The sequence below is a fragment of the Echinops telfairi genome, unplaced genomic scaffold, assembly GCF_000313985.2.
Source record: "Echinops telfairi isolate 266 unplaced genomic scaffold, ASM31398v2 ScPeMD7_7458;HRSCAF=8496, whole genome shotgun sequence".
NCBI lineage: Eukaryota > Metazoa > Chordata > Mammalia > Afrosoricida > Tenrecidae > Echinops > Echinops telfairi.
This window is the reverse complement of record NW_022111358.1, coordinates 7,441,510-7,463,029: the sequence shown is the minus strand read 5'-3', so window position 1 is coordinate 7,463,029 and position 21,520 is coordinate 7,441,510. Positions and strand designations below refer to the sequence as shown.

At 41.5% G+C, this 21,520-nt stretch overlaps 2 protein-coding genes across 7 annotated transcripts in view; one reads left to right on the top strand and one right to left on the bottom strand.

The window, feature by feature from the left end:
* Nucleotides 1-21,520, bottom strand: part of RHOT1 (ras homolog family member T1) — an 82,370-nt gene that overhangs the window by 49,292 nt on the left and 11,558 nt on the right. For all 6 annotated transcript variants that reach the window (XM_004706945.4, XM_045299357.1, XM_045299359.1 and 3 more), the window contains exons 2-6: nucleotides 7,413-7,471; nucleotides 4,751-4,832; nucleotides 2,456-2,499; nucleotides 2,106-2,159; nucleotides 1,911-1,963 (exon numbers count right to left, since the gene is read on the bottom strand). In XM_004706945.4, coding sequence (XP_004707002.1) covers nucleotides 1,911-1,963; nucleotides 2,106-2,159; nucleotides 2,456-2,499; nucleotides 4,751-4,832; nucleotides 7,413-7,471 — 292 coding nt within the window. The remainder of the gene's footprint in view (nucleotides 1-1,910; nucleotides 1,964-2,105; nucleotides 2,160-2,455; nucleotides 2,500-4,750; nucleotides 4,833-7,412; nucleotides 7,472-21,520) is intronic.
* Nucleotides 15,850-17,619, top strand: LOC105979013 (small ubiquitin-related modifier 2-like). The gene is made up of 2 exons (XM_045299941.1): nucleotides 15,850-15,935; nucleotides 16,712-17,619. Exons 1-2 carry the CDS (start codon nucleotides 15,850-15,852, stop codon nucleotides 17,022-17,024), a joined length of 399 nt encoding a protein of 132 aa, XP_045155876.1. The 3' UTR covers nucleotides 17,025-17,619.

Here is a 21,520-nt window from a genome sequence, read left to right as displayed (position 1 = left end):
AAAAAAAAAAAAAAAAGAAAGATCATTAGGTACATGAAAGGCAAGATAGATAACGCTTCAGAAATAATAACAGGAGCAATGGTTCCCTGAGGGTATAGGAAGGGGGGATGGGGAGCTGATAGCATTGATGACTGCATAGCCCCACTTGATGGGATCAAACACCAGAATTGTATGTGAATGGATATATTAGATTGCATAAGATATGGCACACACACACAGAAAAATATTATAGAAAAAAACAATAAGGGTTCCTGGGGGGTATGGTGGGGAAGGGAGGGGACAAAGAGGAGCCAATATCAAGGAGTTCAAGAAGAAAGAAAATGTTTTGAACTGATTATGGTAGTAATTCTATAATACCACTTGATGTGATTGAACCATGGAATGTTAGGATATCTGTAAGAGCTCCCAATAAAATGAGGGAAAAAAAGAAGAAGAAAAAGAATCTATGGGGCTTAAAAAACAAACAAAAAGCAAAGCAATTAAAAAACAAACAAACAAATAAAAATGCATGTCCAAGCCCTACTCCAAAGATTCTAAAACTCCACAGGTGGGAGTAGGACATTATAATGTTTTGAAAATGTCTGAGGTGACAGTGATGGGCACCCCTGATTAAGAGTGAAGGGGTGAAATCTAGTCATTCAACTGGGTCATAGCCAATGAGGCCTCTGTGGGCATAACTTTCTCCTGAGGATTATGGGAACTCCTGTATTTCCTCCTTGGAGGCAGGAGAGACTCTCTCCCTCGACTCACTCCCTGAGAGGCACCCAACTGACAGGACACGTGGCACTACACTGATAGAGCCCGTGCTACGGGAACAGGAGGAGCCACGTGGAGACCCCTGCCAGCGCTGAGATGCTTCTATTGCCACTGGATCCACGAGACTTTCCACCCACTGGTCTGTGATCTTCCTACATTCAACATCATTGCATGTTTTTCATGAGTCTGAAGAGGAATTTATAGATTGGCATTGGACATATGGGCTAATATCGGACTTATGAAGTTGATCTGGACTGGGCTAGGATGTTTTCTCAATATTCAACTTCTCTTGTATATAAAGCTCTTTTTTATACACATATGAGTGTCAATGGATTTGTTTATCTAGTCTACCCGGACTAACACAATCTGATTTTTCTAACATTTAGAAATGACTCAAAATGTTCCATAAATCATGTAAGCTCTATTAAATAGTACTAACAATGTTGTTTCCATTTTCACTTAAAGCCCAAAGTATTTATACCCAGAAATATCATTCAGATAAAATAAAAAATGTGTGTTTTCTTGCTTCCCCCCCACATCTACATGAATTCTCCCTGCATGAAATCCGTAAGAATTTTCTCTAGCATTTACACAAGCAATATTTCATTTGAGTCTCAAAATTACAGTATGTAGGCAAGATGGGTATTAGTCTCATCTCCTCTTACCGATGAGAACACTTTGTAAGGTTCAATGAAGTCAAGTCCCAGAGCTCTAAGTGGACAAGCCAGACTCCAAAGGTTGTTCATTTGCCTCTGAGTCCTGTGGTCTTCAAAACACCATTGTGATTGTGGAGCCACAATGGAGAAGCCCTCTCCTCAGCAGAGGGGCGTCTTAAGACAGGGCGGGTCACACACAATACAGCGGGAGCAGCATTCTAGAACCAAGACTTTCCCCCCAAAGAGCCATTTTAGAAAGGGAAGTGTAAAATGAGATCTCAATGTAACAAACTTAATGTTTAAAAAGATCTATTACCATCATCCCAGAGCTCTGGTTCCTGCTCTGCTCTCATATCTACCTGCTGCTTCAAGTACTTCAGCAGAAAAAAAGGTGCAGATGTGTAAACAGATCAACAGATGGAGCAAACATGATAAAACGTTAACTGGTGATGCCAAGTGCATGGTTCTTACATCTTTCCTACAGCTTGAACTTTTTACCTGCTATCTTTGTCTGTTCTTTCATTGATGAGAGGAATCCATCGACTTGTTACCTAAAACAAAAATGCGCCAGAGCTGTAAGACTGCAAAACACCCTGCCCTTGGTCCCCCTAAAGTTCTAAAATGAGGCTCAATTTTGAAAGTGCCCCAATGAAACGGAAGTAAATATGGAGTAAAATATTTGTGCCTTCTTACCTTATCAATAGAATGCTTGTTGTTAACAGCATAAACTATGCAGATGACATTAGCCTAGGAAAACAAAATTAACATTTTTAAATACTAAAAAATGTAAACAGTAGCACTGAATGACTGAGTTAATACATGTGGATCAAAGGAAATATGAAGAAACAATTTAGAACAGAAAGAAAACTGGGTCAATTCTGAAAAGATTTACAACAAAAATACATACTCAAAAGTCAGTGCTTATAACAAAAAATTTTAAAAGTCTTCTTGGGATGTGAGAGAGTGAAAATGGTAGGCCCACAGGATCATTACAGTCTGTTTCCCACCAAAAAACCTACAAGTATTATACAACTAAAATTAACCTGTGATATTTCTTGATGAAGTTGCTCATCACTCTGTTCTGCTTCTACAAATGAGAGAGAGATAAAAAGGATTTTATTTTCAGGGGTAAAAAAAGTCAACATTTCTTCTTATTTTAGACACTCTCCTAAAAACTGTAGGCCAAGCTAAAATCTATGCAGACCCACCTAGCATCCCTTAAGATGACCAGGTCCAGTGTCTGATGAGAGGGCAAAGACAAGGGCATGCCAGGAAAGGGAAGGAGTTTAACTGCGACAGGGAGGAGCACAAAACATTGTGTGATAAATCTAGGCCAGGGTCAGATCCAGAGCTGAAAAAGGCCAAATAGAATAGGTCAGGGACCCAAGCTAGGAGAAAAGGTTCTGGCGTCAGAAGTCCGTATTAAGAGTCTACACACAGGGCCAAAAGGTCAGTAAAACCAGGCCCAGGGGTTAGGAAAGGACTCTCTTTCTAGCCCAGGTTTTTGACAGTGGCCCCGGTGTCATCAATGAGTTCTCTGGTATGACAGTGCGTGATTAGAATGCCAAGTGGAGAACGATGTGGCCGTCTGCTCAGAAGCCCCAGAAAGCAGTGCTGCTCTGCCCTCGAGGGTCGCTGTGAGCCAGAACTGACTCAATGGCAGCTGGAGAGCGTCTGCATCGACAATGACCAGATTTTTAATACTGTTCCACCCACTGAGTTATCAATAGCTTTAAATCTAATACCGAAGGATATCTAATTATGTGGCAACCGATATTGAACAAGAATAAATCTATAAATGATGCCAGCGTGAGACTGATCATAGCAAAAGTCATCCAACACCCACAAACTCTAGTACAGTGCTGCCCAACAGAAATGAAACGTGAGCCATCTACGTGATCAAAAAAATGTAACAGTCATCTTAAAAGGTAAAAACAGGAAAATTAATTTTTATTTAACTCCAAATATTAAGAATATCACAATTACAATATATTCAATCAAAAATTGAGTTTTATTCTTTTTCATGGCCCTTATAATCCAGTCGTATTTTATACTTACAGCAGACCTCAATTCAGATTACTCATATTTCAAGTATCCAATAGTTACAAATAGTAGAAAGTATAGTTCTATTTCTTTTTAGAAAATACAGAACACCAGCTTAGAGAAATGAAGTACTACCAAAATATTTATAACCATGGCTTTTTAAGAGAAATGCAAAGTAATTTTAAAAAGTTAAAAGAAGCAGACAATTTTCTATTATAAAAAGTGTTACAGGTGAAAATAGTAGTAAACAAGCGGACTCTGCTTTAGCTATTACTTTATTTGGAGCACAGGCTGACAAAGAGCAAATCTAGAACTCAGTAATTGGCCAATGCAAAATTCAAAACCATAAAAACATGTCATCACAAAATTGACTCTGAATTTCTCTTTGCAAACATGCCAATTTAAGAAGAGTAATGGGGAGGTAGGGGGAAGAAATGGGGAGCGGATATCAGGGACTCAAGTGGGAAGAGGATGCTTTGAAAATGACGATGGCAGCATATGTGCAAATGTGCTTGACACACTGGATCAGGCGTCCTCAAACTACAGTTCCCGGGCCACATGTGGACCGCTGAGGATATTTATCCAGCCCGCCGGGTGTTTTTGCCCCGTTTTGTTTTTACTTCAAAGTAAGACATGTGCAGTGTGCATAGGAATTTGTTCATAGTATTTTTTTAAACTGTAGTCCGGCCCTCCAACAGGTCTGATGACAGTGAACTGCCCCCCTGTTTAAAAAGTTTGAGGACCCCTGCACTGGATGAATGTATGGATTGTGATGAGATGTAAGAGCCCCCAATAAAAGTATTGGGGGGGAAAAAAAGAGCAATGGCTAATCTAGGAGACTGGTGGTGCAATGGTTAAAGCATTCTGCTGCTAACCCAAAGGCAGGCAGTTCAAACTCCCCACAAACTCAGAGAAAAGCCCAGGACTTCTGCTCCAATACAGACCCCGTCCTAAGGCACCCTTATGGAGTAATCATTCTACGTTGCCACATGGGATGGCTAGGAGTCACACCACAATTAGGGCTGCCAACTGCTTTCCTTTACATTTTATTATCCCATTCCTTCTGCTTCTTCGTGATTATGAAAGCCAACTTAGTAACTTGGGAACAGAGAACTGCCAGAGAGAGACTTTGGGGAGTGAAAGAGGGCCTGGCCAAGAGAGAGAATGGGGCGAGAACAATAAATGATCACTGACTGGAGGCAGGAGCACTCTCTGAACATTTGGTAAAGCTCAGTACTTTTCTGGGGATTATTAAATTAACCCTGCAGTTTCACCTCCAAGAGAAAATGCATTACCTGAGTAATCTACGATGTGTGTTGGAACTCTCTCAGGGGTAACATCAGCTGGAATGGTGATCTCTTCTGCACGGGGAGGAACCTTGGTTTGCAAATAAAGGTATAAAAGGAAATTTGGGAATTATCAGGTTTGCTGGCTCAAAAATAAATAAATAAATAGATAGATAGATGAACCCCAAAATAAATAGATAGATGAACCCCAAAATAAATAGATAGATAGATAAACCTCACAGCCTTCAAGTCAATGCTTACTCATGCCCCACCCCCGTGTGCTCCTGAAACGGTTACGGGATAGAAAGCCCAATCTTTCTCCAGAGGAGCTGCTGGTGGCTTCAAACTGCCACCAGCTTTTCACTGTGAATGAGCTAAAGCTTTACAGAGCAGCTAAGTTTTACATGAACAATTCAACAACTCTTGCATTGCTGCTCCCTCAATGCACCATTACTATCCCACTTCCTCCCAGTGTTTCCTGTTTCCATTCCTCCCTTTCTTAACCCTCTGAACTTTGTCCTTGGGTAAACCCTGCTCTTTTTATCTTAAATGACTGATTATTATAACAAGAGAGCGGATTCCGTTCCAGACCAGAAGGGTGATTAAGGGCCATAGATTTGGGGGTTCCATCAGTCTCTCTCTACCAATAAATCTGGTCTCTTATGATTTGGGTTTTTATTCCACGTTTTTCGCCCACTCTATCGAGGACCTTCGAATGTGATCTTTGACAAAGTAGTTGTTAGTGATAGTCAGGCACCATCTAGTTCTTCTAGTCCCAGGGTTGTGGAGATTGATGTTTGCGTGTTCCATAGACTAACTGTCTCCATATATCTTTCAACTTTCATCATTCTTATTTTCCACCAAATGGGGAGAGACAAACAGTTGCACATTAGATGGCTGCTCAAAAGATTTTAAGACCCTAGTCACGGCTCAGTAAAGTAGGATGCAGGACACTGTTTTGGTGAATTACGTTATGCCTGTTGATCTTGGTGTCCCCCAAGACCATGGTCCTGAGTTTCCAGGCCCAGTGATTCATTCCGTCAAGGTGTCAAACATAAAATTTTGAAGGCTCTAGACAACCTAAGGAAAATCTGTAAATGAGTAGCTACATTAATCCATGACAATTCCCAATAAATGATCAAAACTCTTTTCTTCTAGAAAAAATCAATTAGCTACCTAAACCTTTTGCATAATGATGCCAATTTAGAAGACTTACTTTTTCCATCACTTAGAAACACCTTATCCACACACAAAAGGATTATTCTAAAACAATTTTAAACTAAGTTAAACTAGGACAAAAAACCTCTAAGTGTTACACTTAAAATGATTATAAAGTAATGTTATTGATTCCACAAATCACATATGAAAAAACACTTAATTCCTTAAATTATGCAATACTTAGCTTATTTAAAAGACAAAAGACAAGAAAAGCATTAGTTTCTATAAGTTGTAAATGTTGAAAACACTAAGACATGAATCATCCAACTCCTCTCTGAATATTAAAATTATATGGAAATTCCTATCTAAATAAAAGCAAACAAACAAACAAAAGCTTACTGCTATTGAGCTGTTTCGGACTCATAGCAACCCTACTGGACAGGGTAGAACTGCTCCCTCCACAGGGTTTCTGAGACTAAATCTTTACGGGAGCAGCCAGCATAAGCATTTTCCCAAGGATTGGCTGGTGCGTTTGAACTGCTGACCTTGAGTCAGCAGCTCAGAGTTTACCCACTGTGCCACCAGGGCTCCTTAAAATAAGGGTAAAGGAAAGATGAATGCAAACTGGTAAGACTATCTGTTATGTGAATAAAGGGAGTAAACAGAAATTGTTTTCATCCCATTTGTATTGATCCCACTCCCCAAACAATACCTTAACTTTACTTATGTCCTTTACTGGAACTTCCAAGATGTAAATGCCTATATTGCCAATAACAATAAAGGCATCTTACTTTGAGTGGCACTTTACTTAATTATTAAGTGCATCTCATTTGAAATCCACGACAATCCTTTAAGGTAAGCAAAGCTGGAATGAATTAGCTTCTTCATTGGTACAATGAAGCAGGCAGGAAGAAAATGGTTTCCAAGCATGGTTATTACGCAGAATCCCAGCGCTTCTGTGGAAATGCCTCAAAGATCTAAGGAGTCAGGCCGCTGGTAAGTGGAGATCCAGCTATTTTACTCTAATTCCAAGAAAAGAAACATTCATCTGTTTTATAAATTGGTTTGACAAGTAGCACTTTATTTTTAAGGAGGGGTTGCTCAGCTTAGATGGTTGTTAACATCCTGCTTGGCTTCCATTTTGCAGATAGATAACTAAGGCATAGAGGTGACCATGTGTTAACTAAGGTCAGAGGTAGGAAAGTGAGCTCCGGGAGCCCTGGTAGCGCAATGGTTTGAACCCACCAGGCAATTAGTGAGAGAAAGGTTAAGGATCAAAACCCCGGCAGCCATGAGGCAGCTGGATTCTGGATCACTATGAGTTGGAACAACGTGAGAGCAACAGTTTAGTTTAACTCAACTCTAATTTAGTTCCTCCTCCTAGTTCAGAGCTGTCATGTGTCAACTATGATAGGAATTTTTCAGAAAGTGACAGCATGCAAAAGGGAAAGAATTTATTTGACTTTAAGGCAATTAAAAAATTTTTAATATGAGAAAGAAATCAAATCTTTACCTCTTCTGGGAATTCTTCACTGACCAGAGACATAATTAGCGATGTCTTCCCAACTCTAGCTGTGAAAAGAAAAGCATTACTTTAGTGCTCAAAATCAGCAACCACACAGGAAAGTTTGCTTGTCGGCTAAAATGAGAAGTATACAAATTAAGATTTAGCTTAATATTTTTTTAATATCTTGTTTGTTTCCTTAGAAAAGTGCCTTTCTTATTGCACCACTACCAAACTACAAAAATATAAGCTATAAAAGTAAAATCCTCCCATAATACCTTCCATTCACGGTTCAGTGTGTGTGTGTCTCAGATTTTTATCTATCCTTAAAATAATGGCTCACCATAATTTATTTTTTTCTTTTTCTTTTCACTTTTTTAACATTTTATTAGGGGCTCATACAACTGTTATCCCAATCCATACACACATCAATTGTGTAAAGCGCATTTGTACATCGTTTCTCAAAACATTTTCTCTCCATTTAAACCCCCGACATTAGGTCCTCATTTTCCCCCTCCCTCCCCGCTCCCCCCTCCCGCATGAGCCCTTGATAGTTTATAAATGGGTATTTTGTCATATCTTGCCCTGTCCGACGTCTCCCTTCATCCACTTTTCGGTTGTCTGTCCCCCAGGGAGGAGGTCACACACAGTTCCATGTAATCGGTTCCCTCTTTCCTACCCATTCTCCCTTTACCGTCCCTGTTTTGCCACTCACACCACTGGTCCTATAGGGCTCGTCCGTCCTGGATTCCCTGTATTTTCAGTTCCTATCTGTACCAGTGTACCTCCTCTGGTCTAGCCAGTCTTGCAAGATCGAATTCGAGTCATGGTAGTGGGAGCGGGAAGGAAACCTTTAGGAACTAGAGGAAAGTTGTATTTCTCATCATTGTTACATCGCACCCTGACTGGCTCATCTCCTCCCCGAGACCCCTCTGCAAGGGGATCTCCAGACGTCTTCACCATAATTTATAATGAGATAATAGTACCCATATGTTTTGCAACTTTCCTTCATCACTCAATTACATATTAGGGAAGCATTCCATCTCATGATAAAAAACCTCCTACATTATTTTTTGATAGCTGTTTTAGAATCTATTATTATATGAAATATCATAATATGCTAATTCCACAACCAGGAGCATTTGGATTGTTTTCCAGTTTCCATTTCTACAAATAAGGCTGCACCCAACTATCACTACCAGCTATTCTGAAAAGGATCACATGAAAAGATCCTGGGTACAAATGGAAGGAAGATGTAGAAAACACACACACACACACAAGACTATATCCTTCAGGGCTGGAATTGAATTCACTTCTGCATTGGAATAATCAGCCATTTAAGATCAAAGGGGCAGCATCCAACCAAGGGCAAGTTCAGGGAGTTAGGAATGCAAACAGGAAGCGGGATAAAAGGTGGCACACTGAGGGGACTGAAACTCAGGAGTTGAATCAGAATGTGTATGAATTGTTGAAGGTAACCCTTCACCTGATTCACGATCAACAGCAATAATAATGCTGCTGCAATGAGTAAGTTATTTCCACAGGATAAATTCCGAGAAGTGAAACTCAAGCCATGATCTTTTTCTGGTTTTAAGAGATATGACTGAATTACCTCCAAACGAGCACTGACCAAAGATTAGATCCTCACCAGCACAAAATCAAAGTGCCGTACTTCTCTACATCCACTTGTCTCACACACGTTGCTACTTATTCAAAGGGTAAGTAGCAACGGTAAAGGAGGCTGGGCTGGTGAAAACAGGCAACCCTTCAGTGCTCAGAAGAACCCTGGGAAAAAGCCTGGCATTCTACTCCCCCAAATAGGCCGTTGGAAAACTGTATGGAGGGTAGCTCTGCTCTAACACACCCAAGGTCACTAGGAGTTGAAAGCTACTCAGTAGCAACTGAAAACAAGGTAAGAGCAAACAGACGTTTCTGCAGCAGTTTCTAGTCACTTTTAACACACAAATTTTAAAATCTTAATTCTTACTCTGAAATAAGCCTCTTCACTTTCTCATCATATATTACTGTTAGTAGGCATTTAATTGCTTATCAATTAAACCTTTTTGCGACCTTAGAGAAAAAGAGTCCCCCTGCCTATAAAACTCTGCCCTAATAGAAAAGTATACTTGCCCAATGTAAACTTGGATTATGAAAGAAACTTAGGACGTTTTAAAGTTAAGAAAAGCCGCATTCTCTTTTGAAATGACTCAATGCACAGGTGAACTAAAAACCCAAGAAAAGTCTCTGGAAAACTACTGACTGGCTGGAAGCGAAAGCAGGTGAGAGTTGGTGAAAGAACTTGGAAGGTGTGCTGTGAACAAGCGAGTCCTGCTGGCATACAGACAGACTAGACGGTCTAACAGGTGTCTTCTAGCTCAGATTTCTACAGATCTTTTCCACTGACTTGGGTGAGAAGGCTTGGGTGTTTTTCAACTAGCTTACAACGAGATAGCAAGCACTCCAATGAGTTCCAACCCCATCAGAGAAGCCAGAGCCTTAGCTAGAACCTGGGGAACAATACCCACTTACCTAGCTCTCAAAAAAAAAAAAAAAAAAGGTTTTCTATGAGGAATCTGGAGTTGAGAGGCAATGATTTTCTCAAGGTCTCACTAAAAAATAAGTTGTACCCTTGAATATAACCCATCTCCTGGTGGCCAAGCCAGTGTGCTCTTTCCAGACTTTCAAAAATACTGTCAAAACTCTTAAGACAGTAAGAGAATGGCGACCTTGAAGTCAGCAAGCAGCACGCACACAAATACTACATAAGTAAACATGCAGTCAGTCTGGAGAATTCACAGGAGCAGTTCTCCCCTGTTCTGTAGGGCACTCTGAGGCAGCAGTGGCTCAATGGCAGTCAGTTGAAAGAGTCACACAAGAAAATTAAAATACTTAGCTCTGGCTCACTTAGGATTTGTTGTTTTAAACTTATTCTGAGAAAATTTCTGACTTAACAGAAAAATTGCAAAACAATAGAAAGAATACACGTTTATTCCATAACCAAATTCCTCAAATGTCACATTTTGCCACACTTGCATTATCTTTATTATTTCCTAATTTGTTTCTCTCTTTCTTTCTCTCTGTGTGTATATATTTCCCCTAAAATGTGTGAAAGTGAATTGCAGACATATGCACCTCTACCCCTAAATACTTTGGTGTGTTTCCTGAAAACAAGATGATGCTCTAAGTAACCAGAATACACCGCCAAGAACAGTAGAGTAATGTCAATATACAATTATTATCTGATATTCAGACCTTATCCATACACATGCCATTATGGGCCCCAATATCTCTTTCCTCTGGTCTTGGATCCAGGCCAGGAGCTGCTGCTGCCATGAGGGTATCATGTCTTGGCACTCTTGTGGGTATCATGTCTTGGCACATTAGACCAGTTTCTCCACCTTTCTCATCTTCCATGGTCTTAGCACATTAAAGAGAAGCCATTTAATTTGTAGACTAATCCTCAATTGAATCTGTGGGATGCTTTCTCATGGTTAACATTAGATTTTGCATTTTTGACAAGACTACCCTCTTATTAAAGTACAGCAAATGACAGTTGATGTAAATTTGTCCTATGACTGGTGATGTTAGCTTTAATGACTGCATGAGGTATTACCTGCCAGGTTTCCACAAGCTTTCTGAGTTTGAGTGTTTTATACACGCATAAAAAAAAAAAACAACCTTGGAGAATATATATGCCAACTGTGGTTATTGCTAAAGTCAAGATAACTGTAATTTTCTTTTTTGTGTTTTTCTGTATTTTCCAAATTTTTCTACAATAAACCTAAGATTTTTGCTACTAAAAGAGGTCAGTTAGTACAATTTTTAAAGTGATGCTTTGGTAGTAAACAAAACAAAACTGGCCTGTTCTAAGTTTATAGCGGGCAAGTGAGATTTACATCTCAGTCTACATGCACTCTTGCCTCCTTCAATAAATGCTTCTTGAGCACTTCCATAAGCCACGCACTCCAAGACCATTAGTTTCCCTACTCCAACAGAGATTGCATTCTCATGGAATTATTGCTATTAAGGTGAACACAGTAACCCATCCAGATAAAAAGCAAAAATTCAAAAACTAGTCACTTTAGAGTCACCTCTGTTCCTTACTTATCATTCAAATTCTACAAAAATTCCCTTTGAAAATTTTAGTATTCATTCTTTCCTCTGTTCCCCCTTTTCCCTAATTACAAAACTTTTATTTTGCCACCTCCTTTTCCCAACTTTTTTTTTTTTTAACATTTTATTAGGGGCTCATGTAACTGTTATCGCAATCCATACACACATCAACTGTGTAAAGCGCACTTGTACATCATTCTCAAAACATTTTCTCTCCACTTAAACTCCCGACATTAGTTCCTCATTTTTCCCCTCCCGCCCGCCCCCCGCTTTCCCAACTTTTTACCTTTATCTCTAGATTCTCCCCTTTGATCTTACCAAAACTACACAATCTACCTTCCTTACACATACTTTTCTTTTTTCTAACTCATCCAATCAAAAGCCTCCTTGCTGCTCAATGACCTACCACACCAAGTTGAAACTACTCTAATGGCCTTTGAAGGCCATAAATAATTTAGTCCTCGCTCATTTATCCAATCTCATTTCCCACTCCTCCCCACATACACAATTTGCTCAGACAAGGTCATTCAGCTGTGTATAAGCACAAACAACCACTCCTCAGTTTTCCTCCTCTAAAATTTCCTCTCTTTTCTCCCCTCTAGTTTTCCACATTTGACCCTCTCTCAAGGAAAGCGCAAGTCCTACCTCATGCCTAAAGATACCCCAGGTCTCTGTAGCGCTCAAGTACTTCCCTTCTTCCTTAGAACCCCTCCTGTGCCACATAACTTATGATAAACTGTTACGAATATGTAGTAGACACTAAAATAGCCTTAATGTATGTCTACATAAATATAATAACCAAGAATAAAACACAACACCACAATAAAATTAGAAATGTGGCTAATAGTCCCCAAGTGTCCCCACTTGGGGGATATTCCCACTTAGGTAATTAACCATATTCTAATTTTATATGAATGGGGTGAAGGCCTTCTAGGACATCATCCAGACTAAACTACTGGACTTTGTGGGTGTATTTCTGAGGAGCTGCTACCAAGAGCTCAAGTAGAAAGAAAATGTTTTGAAAATGATGATGGCAACAAATGTACAAATGTGCTTGACACAATGGATGGATGGATTGTAATAAGAGTTGTATGAGCCCCCAATAAGATGACTTAAACAAGAAAAGAAAATGTATTTCAAGATTAATTTGTTTCACTCAAAAGAATGCTGAGATTTCAAGTACGTAATGTGAAAGGAGGCCATGAGTTTTGCATCTCTCAAAAGGAGCTATGGCTATCCAAGAGAGCATATTCTGTTCAGGCATACCTGCCCTCATGCCTGGCCCAAACGAAGACACTGGAAGAACACACAGACGGTACTACTGTCTGCTTCTGCACGATCATCGTTTTTTGGACAAACTCCTAATATAAGTTCCTTTGATTAGTATTTACCTAAATAGCTTCTAGATACAAAGTTTGGGATACTGTGTGGAGATACCCTGTTTCCCCAAGAGTAAGACATCCCCCAAAATAAGACCTTACTTTTGCCTCTTGCTGAAATATAAGGCATCCCCCCGAAAATAAGACCTCCCTGAAAACAAAGCCCCCTGAAGCTACTGTAACTCATCATAGTGGCTGGGCGCCTCAGCGCAGCTCACTATTGGCCGCAGCCAGCCAGAGCAGACAGGAAGTGCAAGGTCTCTTTTAATAAAACAATAAATAAATGTGTACCATATTCTTCTTCATGGAAAAATAAGACATCCCCTGAAAATAAGACCTAGCACGTCTTTGGGAGCAAAAATTAATATAAGACACTGTCTTATTTTCGGGGAAACAGGGTAATATGGGAACTGTATCTAACAAGAAGCCTGAGTCAAGTGCTATGCTCAATCGCTCTATTTAAACAAAGAGGAAGGAAAAGCATGTAGCACACACACAAAACATTGACAATGTGCAGGTGTGGTGAACTGAAATTACTTAATACTAGCTCTTCTATAATTCCCAGCAAATGATGGGGTAGGCCTATGCAAATAAGATGTAGAGGATGCCGAAGAACCATCTTGGAAGCGGAAACAGAGCGAATTCCAGGACCATGGGGCAAGAATAGCCCCCAGTGGAATGGAACGCACAGAAGATCCCTGCCTGAAGTGTTAGCTTCTGGCTGAAAAGAGGCCCTGCCGTGGACCAAAGACTGTTTCCTTAATGTTTTCTGATCCCGTTAACAAGCCAATAATCCCCCATAGTTGTGAGCACTGTTTGCGAGTTGTGTGAGGACAGTGCCCATAGATGATCTCACCCAGTGCTGTGGGAGGAAGGTTTGGTGTCAGTACAGGGCAAAAGGAGGATGGAGGGTGGAGAGGCATGTCGGAGCTCTGTCTTGTGACCAAGAGCTTTTGGGTGGTATGGGGTCTCCTTCTCCTTCTATAGTCAGAGGAGGTAAGATGTGACCCCTCCGACCCCAACCCCATAACCTCAGCATGTTACCCTAAGCAAAATTCCACTGCATGGATTTCATTCCGATGCACAGTGACCCTACAGGACAGAAGAGAACTACCCTGTGGGTTTCCAAAGCTGAAAGCCTTTAGGGCAGCGGTTCTCAACCTTCCTAATGCCACAACTCTTTCATACAGTTCCTCCTGTGGTGGTGAACCCTACCCCCAACCATAACATTATTTTCATTGCTACTTCATAATTGTAATTTTGCAACTGTTATGAATCGGGCGACCCCTGTGAAAGGGTTGTTTGACCCCCAAAGGGGTCATGACCCACAGGTTGAGAACCGCTGCTTTAGGGTATCAGACTGCCACATCTTTCTGCCATGGAGTGGCTGCTTTCAAAGTGATGATTTTGAGTTAGCAGCCAAACACTTGAGCCCTGTGCTACTAAGAAAGATATAGTACCCTACCAATAAAAGGCACCCCCAAATTGTCTTTGGGAAAGCCACTTGGCAGCCACCCCCATCTATCTACAAGAACAAAGCACAATTCATAAAGTCTCTGTGTGGGGCCCAGGAATTTCTAGGACTTATATTCACTCAGCATTTCAAAATCTTTTCTTATTAAACAACTCTTTTCAGCATAATCTTATTTAAGGTCCCAGCAACCTCAAACCTTCAGTTAGCTCAAAGTAATATTCCTTTCAACATCCACATTAGTTCAACCTAATCCCACATTGTGGGAAACAGAAAGGTGATTCCCCAGGTTGTGCCCTATTATATGCCAAACCTAAGGCGCTACATACATGGTTAATGACCATACGCAGGGAGGTCACCTGCTTAAAGGTTATCTCCCTGAGGGTTATCACCCTTCTTGAGCATTCAGACCCTATAATCTGACCCACCCTTTGGGCCCACTGCCTTCTGATAAGGATAATGGATTGTTCCCCTAAAGGAGAGCCCAAAGACAAGGTCAAACCAACTCAGGGAGGGCCAAGGTTAGGCTACCATCTTGAATCTAAAGTACACACATCTTGTCACATGTATGCCTCTAGCGCAGTGGTTCTCAACCTTCCTAATGCTGAGACCCTTTAATACAGTTCCTCATGTGGTGGGGACCGCAAACCATAAAATTATTTTCGTTGCTACTTCATAACTGTAATTTTGCTACTGTTATAAATCGTCATGTAAATATCTGATATGCAGGATGTATTTTCATTCTTACAAATTGAACGATTAAAGCATAGTGATTAATCACAAAAACAGTATGTAATTACATATTGAGAAATATTTATTTCTAATTACAAATAAATGAAATTTTGTCTTGAAGCATGGTGTAGCACAGGTAACAGTCTTCACACCAGTACTCGTGGGCATATCAGAACATGGGCGGATCCACCTGGAGACAGAGGAGCGGCGTCCCAATTCCTAAAACCATCGGAAATAGGTGTTTTCCGATGGTCTTAGGCGACCCCTGTGAAAGGGTCATTCAACCCCCAAAGGGGTTGTGACCCACAGGTTGAGAACTGCAGCCCTAGTGCCTCCCCTTCCTATTGCGTATATGCCACTGGCTCATCCCCCTTCTGTTGCACGTATGACTATTGTACAACCTCTTCCTGTTATGATGTAATTTGGGGGCTTGCATGTCCCCTGAGTGTATATAAGCCTTGATTGAAAATATATTCACTCTCTCTGTGAGTGTTTGGCTGCTAAGATCATAGCCATCTGGGAGGAGAGCAATTTCATGCTGTATCTTGTCTGACACGCTTTAATTTTGCCCCTCAATTACAGCCCGTTTGATTGCGGGCTGGTATCCCACACCACATGACTACACACAATGCAGGTAAACTGTTATCTGAAAATGAGGCCATTCCACTCCCCTCTATTCCAGCATTAGGAAACCCAGAACCTGTGCCTTCGGTCTCTTTTCTATTCTTGAGAACAGATGCTGCAGAGCAGGATGAACGCATCTGGGAGAGAGCCTACTAAGGTTTCTTCCAGGAGTGAGAAGATCTGGCTTAAGAAAAATAGCACACAGCAGAACTGGTATGCATGACCACAGTTGCAAAGTCCAATATGGCCCTGTTCTTTTTTAAAAAACAATTTTATTGGGGGCTCGTACAACTCATCACAATCCATAGATACATCCATTGTGTCAAGCACATTTGTACATTTGTTGCCATCATCATTTTCAAAACATTTTTTTCTACTTGAGCCCTTGGTATCAGCTTCTCATTTTTCCCCTCCCTCCTACACCAACCCACCCTCATGAAACCTTGATAATTTGTAATTTATTATTTTGTCATGTCTTACACTGTCCAACGTCTCCCTTCACCCACTTTTCTGTTGCCCATCCCCCAGAGAGGGGGTTATATGTAGATCCTTGTGATCGCTTCCCCCTAATAAATTATGAAGGTTTCATGAGAGTAGCCATACCAGGAGGGGAAGGGGAAGGTGGGAAGAGAAAGAGGGAACTGATCACAATTATCTACTTATAACTCCCTCCCAGTGGGATAGACAACAGAGAAGTGGGTAAAAATCGGTCAGTGTAACACATGAAAAAATAATAATTTTCTTTCTACCCCACAGTCCTCTTCCCCTCCTGATATGGCTACTCTCAATATTGGTCCTGAAGGGTTTATCTGTTCTGGATTCCCTGTGTTTCCAACTCTTATCTGTACCGTGTACATGCTCTGGTCTAGCCAGATTTTAAGGTAGAATTGGGGTCATGATAGTGGGGTAGTGGGTGGGGGTAAGCATTAAAGAACTAGAGGAGCTGTGTGCTCGTTTGGTGCGGACCAGGTGCCTCTTTTGTGAAGCAGCAGCGGAGGAGACTTCGGCGCTCGCCATGGCCGACAAGAAACCAAGGAAGGAGTCAAGACTGAGAACAACGATCACATTAATTTGAAGGTGGCGGGGCAGTATGGTTCTGTGGTGCAGTTTAAGATTAAGAGGCATACGACACTTAGCAAACTAATGAAAGCCTATTGTGAACGACAGGGTTTGTCAATGAGGCAGATCAGATTCCGATTTGACGGACAGCCAATCAATGAAACAGACACACCTGCACAGTTGGAAATGGATGGTGAAGATACAATCGATGTGTTCCAGCAGCAGACAGGAGGCGTCTTCTAAGAGGGAGCCTGCTCCTTTCCTCCAGAACTCTCTTCCTACCGACCAAGAACCCATTCTCTATTAGAAACCACAATTTGGTTCCACCACCTCCTGACGACTGCAGTATAGTTTTCTCTTTCATTTCCCCTCCCCACTCCTTTACTGTACATAAAGTAACTGGTGCATGTGCACACGCATATTGCATTTTTCCCTTTGTTTTTTTGTTTTGTTTTTTACTAAATGGCCAATGGTGTTTTGATCGACACCAAGTGGAGATGGGATGGGGAAATACTGGCTCTGTGAAAACACCCCCTTCGCCGTGAGCGGCTCATCCAGCTCCTTGCTTTATTTTCCAGTAAGTTATTTTGCTCTCACTGTTTAACAAAAACAAAAAACAACAACATAAAAAAATCCTTGCATACCTTGTTGGATTGGAGATTTTTAATGTTTTTCATTTATCATTGTAAAACCAAGGACAATTTTATAACTTTTTTGTACGTAGCTGTTACATGTAGGGCAATCTGTCTTTAAGTAGGGGTAAATTACTCTCCAAGAAATGAAGCCTAGTTTTCCCTTCAAGTCAAGCGTCTTGTTGTTTAAATAAACTTCTTGTTTATTTAAATTTAAATAAACAAATAAAAAAGCAACAAAAAACTAGAGGAAAGTTGTATGTTTCTTCAGTGCTATATTGCACCCTGACTGGCTCGTCTCTTCTCCATGACCCTTCTGTAAGGGGATGTCCAACTGCCTACAGGTGGGCTTTGGGTCTCGACTCAGCACTCCCCCTCATTCACATTGATAGGATTTTTTGTTCTGGGTCTTTGATGCCTGATACCTGATCCTATTGACACCTCATGATCACACAGGCTGGTGTGCTTCTTCCATGTGGGCCTTGTTGCTTCTCAGCTAGATGGCCACTTGTTTATCTTCAAGCCTTTAAAAATCCCAGATGCTGTATCTTTTGATAGCCGGGCACCATCAGCTTTCTTCACTACATTTGCTTAAGCATGCACTTGGTCTTCAGCGATCGTGTCAGGAAGGTGAGCATCATGGAATGCCAGGTTAATAGAACAAAGTGTTCTTGCATTGTAGGAATACTTGAATAGAGGCCCAATGTCCAATGCTACCTTAATATTAAACCTATAAATATATGTACACAGATCTATTTCCCTATGGTCATAAACATATTTACATATGTACATGCCTGTAATTAGGCCTCTATAAATGCCCTTTGCCTCCTAGTTCTTTCCTCTATTTCGACTTTCCTCTTGTCCCACTATCATGCTCAGCCTTCATTTGGGTTTCAGTAATTCTTCTCCGTTACACTGCCCTGGATCAAGCCCTACCCAGGCCTCCTACACCCTCCTCGCCATCGATTTTGGATCACTTGTTCCCTTGTCCCTGGGTTTGTTAATACCCACTTCTTTCCCCTGGTCTCCCTCTCCCATGCCCCAATCATCCCAAGGTCCCGTTGTTTTCTCCTCCAGATTGTTTATCCAGCCTATCTTATCTAGACAAACATACAGAGATAATATACACAAAAACAAGACAGAGCAAAACAAAGCAACAAAAGAAAACAAAACAACAAAAACAATGACAAATAAAAGAGAAAAGCCTGTAAATAGTTCAAGGTCTGTTTGTTGACCTTTAGGAGTGTTGGAGTCTGATGGAGTGCCACACCCTGCCTCCACAGTCTATTTTTTGTAATCCCCCGGGGGACTTCATTGCTCTGTTCCCTTTGCTGTTCTCGGTGTGGTGGGGTCAGATTGGGTACAATTCCGGCACTGTGTCTCCAGTGTTGTCCCCCATAGTGCTCTGGGTCAGTGAGGGATATCGTGTCTCATGGTGGGGCTGTCCCTATGGTCCTCACTGTGGATTGGCTGCTCTGAGCAGGAATATCGTCGTCAAGGCTTGTTGGGCCAGGATGTGCTCCACTCTCTCTCCCTCCCGCTTCATTTGCTCCTGTGTGCTGATCAGACACGTCCCTCTCCCTGAGGTGTAGTTTCAGTGCTGTCTTCTGAAGTGAATTCTTCTGGGGGGAGAGGGGTTGTCCATGTAGTTGGACTTGGGGACGGCCCATGGCCCTGTTCTTGTCATTTTTCAGTAGTAGAATAACTTCCAAGTACTCAAAACAACAAACATTTGGAAGATCTGAGGGTTGTGCAATTCCTGTGACCTTTGAACTTTGGGATTGCCTGGTCCCATAGAGATGCTTGCTTTTTCCTTGTATTTCCAAAATTTCATAACTACCACCAGCAGATATTCCCACACACTTTCTCATTCCTAAAGAACTCTCCTGCATATCTTATATATTTCCCCATTCCTACATGTGACCCACTAGGTTAAGAATGGGGAAAATGCACCAGATGCTCAACATCTCAAACGTTCCTTGGTAATGAAAAGGCAAATGGGTTCCTCTCTTTGTCCTTGAAACATCTGCCCATCTTGACACCTTAAGTCCTCAATGCTGCTTATACGCTCATGGCGTAATAATTCACCTGATACAACTCTACTAGCCAGGGTCTTTGTAACTCCCACCCTAAGACTTTTTCTGGATGGGTCTGAGTAAGAGAAGGTGAGGGAAATGCTGAAAGTTGTGAGAGATTGTTGATGGCACTAACTAGAACAGAAAAAACTGGAACTGTAATGTGGGGAATGGACGATTTTGCCACCCTGCTGGGTATAGTATGGGCCATCTCATCACAGATGGGAGCCTCACGACCATCAAGACAGAAGAGCTAGCAGTGGAGCATGTCTCTTGGACCTCGGGATGCCTATGCATTGAGCCTCCTCCATCTGGAGACAAAGTTGTGACGCCAGCTGAGAAGCAGGAGAGCAGCAGCAATAGAACCGAGAGTCAGACCATGAGGGCGAGCACAGAGCTCCCCACCCCACTGAGCAAGTGAGGCTGAGTGCCTTCAGACAGGAGGCTTGCTTGCACAGTGAGGTGCTTCCAGCACTTAATTTGGGGACCCAGAGTTTGAGCTCAGCACCTTTGCACTCAGGCATACTAGAAAGAACAGAGCAGAGGCCAAGGGGCTGTGAGTGAGAAGCCAAGGACCAGAGAGAGGTGAGCCTGCAGCCACAATAAAGAAGCTGTTCTGACTGGAAGAACATCCTAAGCATTTCTTTTTTTCTTTTGTTTTTTAACTTTCTTACTGTTAAGTGGGTGAATATCTACAGAGTAAATCAGTTTTCAACAATCCACACCCATTGTGACGTCTCATTCATTGCATCTCCTCGAAGAGCCATCATTTACCTCACTTCCTTCCTGTTTCCTGTTTCCATTCCTCCTCTGCTAACCCTTCTGAACTTTATCCTTGGGTAAACACTTCCCTTTAGATCTCAAATGGTTGGTTATTCTGTGTACATACCTCACTAGTGTTACTGTTCCCCTTATAAATTTGTCTATTGTTTCGCTAAAAATTAGCCACGAAGGTAAATTCCATTCCAATCCTTAATAAGGGTCACAGTCTTGGGGGTTCTACCAGTTTCCAGCTGAGCAGTAAGCCGAGCCTCTTCGATAATCTGCAGTTTTGTTCCACATCTTTCTCCTACTACCCAGGCCTTTCTAACGGGATTCCTTTCAGAGCAGTTAGTGGTGATCGCCGGACAATGTCTAGTTCTTCTGGTCTTGGTGTGTGAAGACTGATGTTCAAGTGGTCCATTAGTCTTTTGGATTAACTGTTTCCATGTGACCTTGACTTTCATCAGTTTGTTCCTCTAGACAGGGAGAGGCCAATACCTGCACCTTAGATGGCTGCTCATGAGCCTGAAAGATCCCTGTTGTTACTCAATGAAGTGGGAGGTAGAGCACTGTCTTTGTGGACTATAATGTCCACTGACCTTAGTGTCCCCTAGAATTTTGGTCCTGAGCCCCACATCCAGAACTTATGTTCTCAAGGTGTTTGGTTATATCTAAGAAGTTTTCGTAACTTTGCCCCCTACATCTGCACCACAATCGTGGATATATTTGCAGCAAAGGTAAATACCCAAGTACAGTTAAACCTATAGATGTTTGTAGTTATACTTCCAATCCCCCGCACCACCACCACCAACCCCCAAAAGCACACACACTATCAATCTATGTGTCACCTACTTGTAGATTGCCATTACTGCAGGACTCTGTATATGGCAGTATTTACCTCTGTTGTCTTTAACTTCTGCACTCCTCCCAGTGTGTTCCCCAGCACCATCATTTTTTGCCAAACTCCCTCTTACTGTATATCACCTTCCCCTTAACCCAAGCTAACATGTGGCTATGCCCTAGCCAGTGACTTATCCTCCTGTCCACTCCTACCCATGGTATCAAAGAACATTTCCTCTAGTGTGAAAACCTTTTCTTGGCTTTTTACCATAGTGGTCTCATACAGTATTTGTCCTTTTGTTTTTTGTTTTTCATGTTTTATTTTTATTTTTATTTTTTTTTAACATTTTATTAGGGGCTCATACAACTGTTATCCCAATCCATACACACATCAATTGTGTAAAGCACATTTGTACATCGTTTCTCAAAG

Bases quoted from the DNA above. Each gene is read 5' to 3' on its own strand.
- LOC105979013 (XM_045299941.1), top strand. From the start codon at position 15,850: ATGAACGCATCTGGGAGAGAGCCTACTAAGGTTTCTTCCAGGAGTGAG. The intron at 15,936-16,711 runs GTATGCATGACC...TTTGTGAAGCAG, and splicing joins AATAGCACACAGCAGAACTG to CAGCGGAGGAGACTTCGGCG.